The sequence below is a fragment of the Physella acuta genome, unplaced genomic scaffold (genome assembly GCF_028476545.2).
Source record: "Physella acuta isolate Inbredline_101_S28 unplaced genomic scaffold, ASM2847654v3 ptg000132l, whole genome shotgun sequence".
NCBI classification, from domain to species: domain Eukaryota; kingdom Metazoa; phylum Mollusca; class Gastropoda; family Physidae; genus Physella; species Physella acuta.
This window is the reverse complement of record NW_026731651.1, coordinates 106798-109240: the sequence shown is the minus strand read 5'-3', so window position 1 is coordinate 109240 and position 2443 is coordinate 106798. Positions and strand designations below refer to the sequence as shown.

Sequence of the window (2443 nt, the reverse complement as noted above, 5' to 3'; positions counted from 1 at the left end):
TCGTTTGACATTAGATTGATTGAAATGTTGAAAATTAATGCAATACTGTATTAGTTACTTCCCATTTTATATTTTCATATAAATCAGAGGAGACAACCTGTAACTATTTTCCAAATTAAGACATTCCATTGTACTCAAGGGAAGCTAAATCTCAACAGTTATTGTTTTGTTAAAGTTTTATAATAAAATACTATAAAAATTCTTAATCCATCTTAAATACATATTTTATTTTTTGTAGATTACTACTCGACTCCTCCTTTCTAGATATAAGCCCTTAAAATATATTAATGAGTAATTGATAAATAAGAAAATGCTCAGCTCATAGGTGTTCTCAATTCCGTTTGACACTGTCGACTAGATCTAACTATTATTTTCGTCTACAAACTTCTAGCTTGATGAAATATTCCCGCAAAATTGTTGTCAGGAAAATTTCCTTATCGCTGGCGCGCCTTTTCTGATGCTTACGCTCTCATAAAGGTCGTCTGTACTATTCTATATACACTTACAATATCCATTTTTATTAAAGATACATTTATAGACCCGCCAGGTACTAAATAATCATGTTTGAAGCACGCCTAGTTCAGGGATCAATGTGGAAAAAGATCTTAGAAGCAATCAAAGATCTTTTAAATGAAGCGATTTTCGATTGCTCGAGTACTGGAATAACACTGCAAGCCATGGACAGCTCCCATGTCAGTTTGGTTGCTCTCAGTATGAAATCAGACGGTTTTGAAACTTACAGATGTGATAGAAATCTATCGATGGGAATCCACTTACCAAGTATGTCCAAAATAATGAAATGTGCTGGCAATGATAACAGTATAACAATCAAAGCTGCAGATGAAGCCGATACAGTTTCCCTGGTTTTTGAGTCCCCAAATCAAGAAAAGGTGTCTGACTATGAAATGAAGCTAATTGACCTTGACACAGAACACTTAGGAATCCCTGACAATGAATACAGCTGTGTTGTGAAAATGCCAAGTGGTGAATTTCAACGCATTTGTCGCGATCTCAGCCAGTTGGGCGACTCTGTAGTTATTGCTTGCACCAAAGAAGGCGTTAAATTTTCTGCTAGTGGTGAACTTGGAAATGGAAACATTAAACTTTGCCAAAATGCTAGCACTGACAAGGAGGAAGAGGCTGTGATCGTTGACATGAACGAGGCTGTTTGTTTGACCTTTGCTCTGCGCTACCTCAACTTTTTTACTAAAGCCACTCCTCTGTCTGGATAAGTATCTCTTTCAATGTCTCAGGATGTACCGCTTGTTGCTGAGTACAAAATATTTGAACTTGGATATCTTCGATTCTACCTAGCACCAAAAATTGAAGACCAAGAAGCTGAATAATGTCAAAAAGATAAATTTATGTTTTCATTTCAGTCATCTTTATCATAACTCATTCAAACATTCTGCTGTAGTTTTCACAAATTGTACTTCAATCTGTAAATAAAATCATACTAGAAATTAAAAAAAAAAAAAAAAAAAAAAAAAAAAAAATCTTCTTCTATAAACGAGTCTACATTGATGTGGATAGGACGGTGTGTTATAGCGATCGAACACGCACCTACTAACCAGTACGTCCTTGATTGGAACTTCGGATATAGTCTCCCGATCTAGTCGACCTAATTATCCTAACCAGGTGAAGAATACTATACCGAAATAGACTCAATATTTAGTCCCGCTGCGGAACATACTTCTGTAAAATAAAAGTTACCACTATGCAGAGGCGTATCCAGGTTTTCGTTGTAGGGGGAGCGAAATGAGCAAAAAAGGCGCCGATTTCTTAACACGTTCTATATACGTGTATTATATATATATATTTATATATATATATATATATATATATATATATATATATATATATATATATATATATATATATATATATATATATATATATATATATGTATACACTAGCTGTATGTCATTACTTCGCTATGATGTAAAACAAATTGTAAGTAGCACTTGAAGAAATAAGAAAAAACACACAATGTAGGCCGACAAAACAAAAAATGTTTCAATCTAAACAAAAAAAAATATTTATATATACACATACTACAACCAAAAACAATAAACGCAACAGAATCTGTTTTGTAATCTTGGAAAAAATTTTTTTACATAATAATTCCTGGGACATTAATTAAGACAAGCGAAATGGGGGAAATAATCACTCTCTTAATATAAATATGTAGATATCTACATATTTATTTATAATGTCAAAACAAATCAATAAATACTTTAGAATGTAATAAAGTTGTTTAACAATATTCGTGTTTACAATTTTTTTTGTCTACAATCAGAATTAAATTTATCTTCATCATAAATGCTAAAGTATTACGGCATAATGAAAGTTTTTAAAATCAGAGTTGGTATAAAAACACGTTTTAAAATATAATAGAAAAACATTCGGAATCATAGCTTACATTTAACTAAAATATCGGTCT

At 32.0% G+C, this 2443-nt stretch overlaps 1 protein-coding gene across 1 annotated transcript; it reads left to right on the top strand.

The window, feature by feature from the left end:
- Positions 1-470: 470 nt before the first annotated feature.
- On the top strand, positions 471-1456 carry LOC131935120 (proliferating cell nuclear antigen-like). Its single transcript, XM_059291456.1, has one exon. It carries the CDS (start codon positions 561-563, stop codon positions 1230-1232), a length of 672 nt encoding a protein of 223 aa, XP_059147439.1. The 5' UTR covers positions 471-560; the 3' UTR covers positions 1233-1456.
- The last annotated feature ends 987 nt before the right edge of the window (positions 1457-2443 follow it).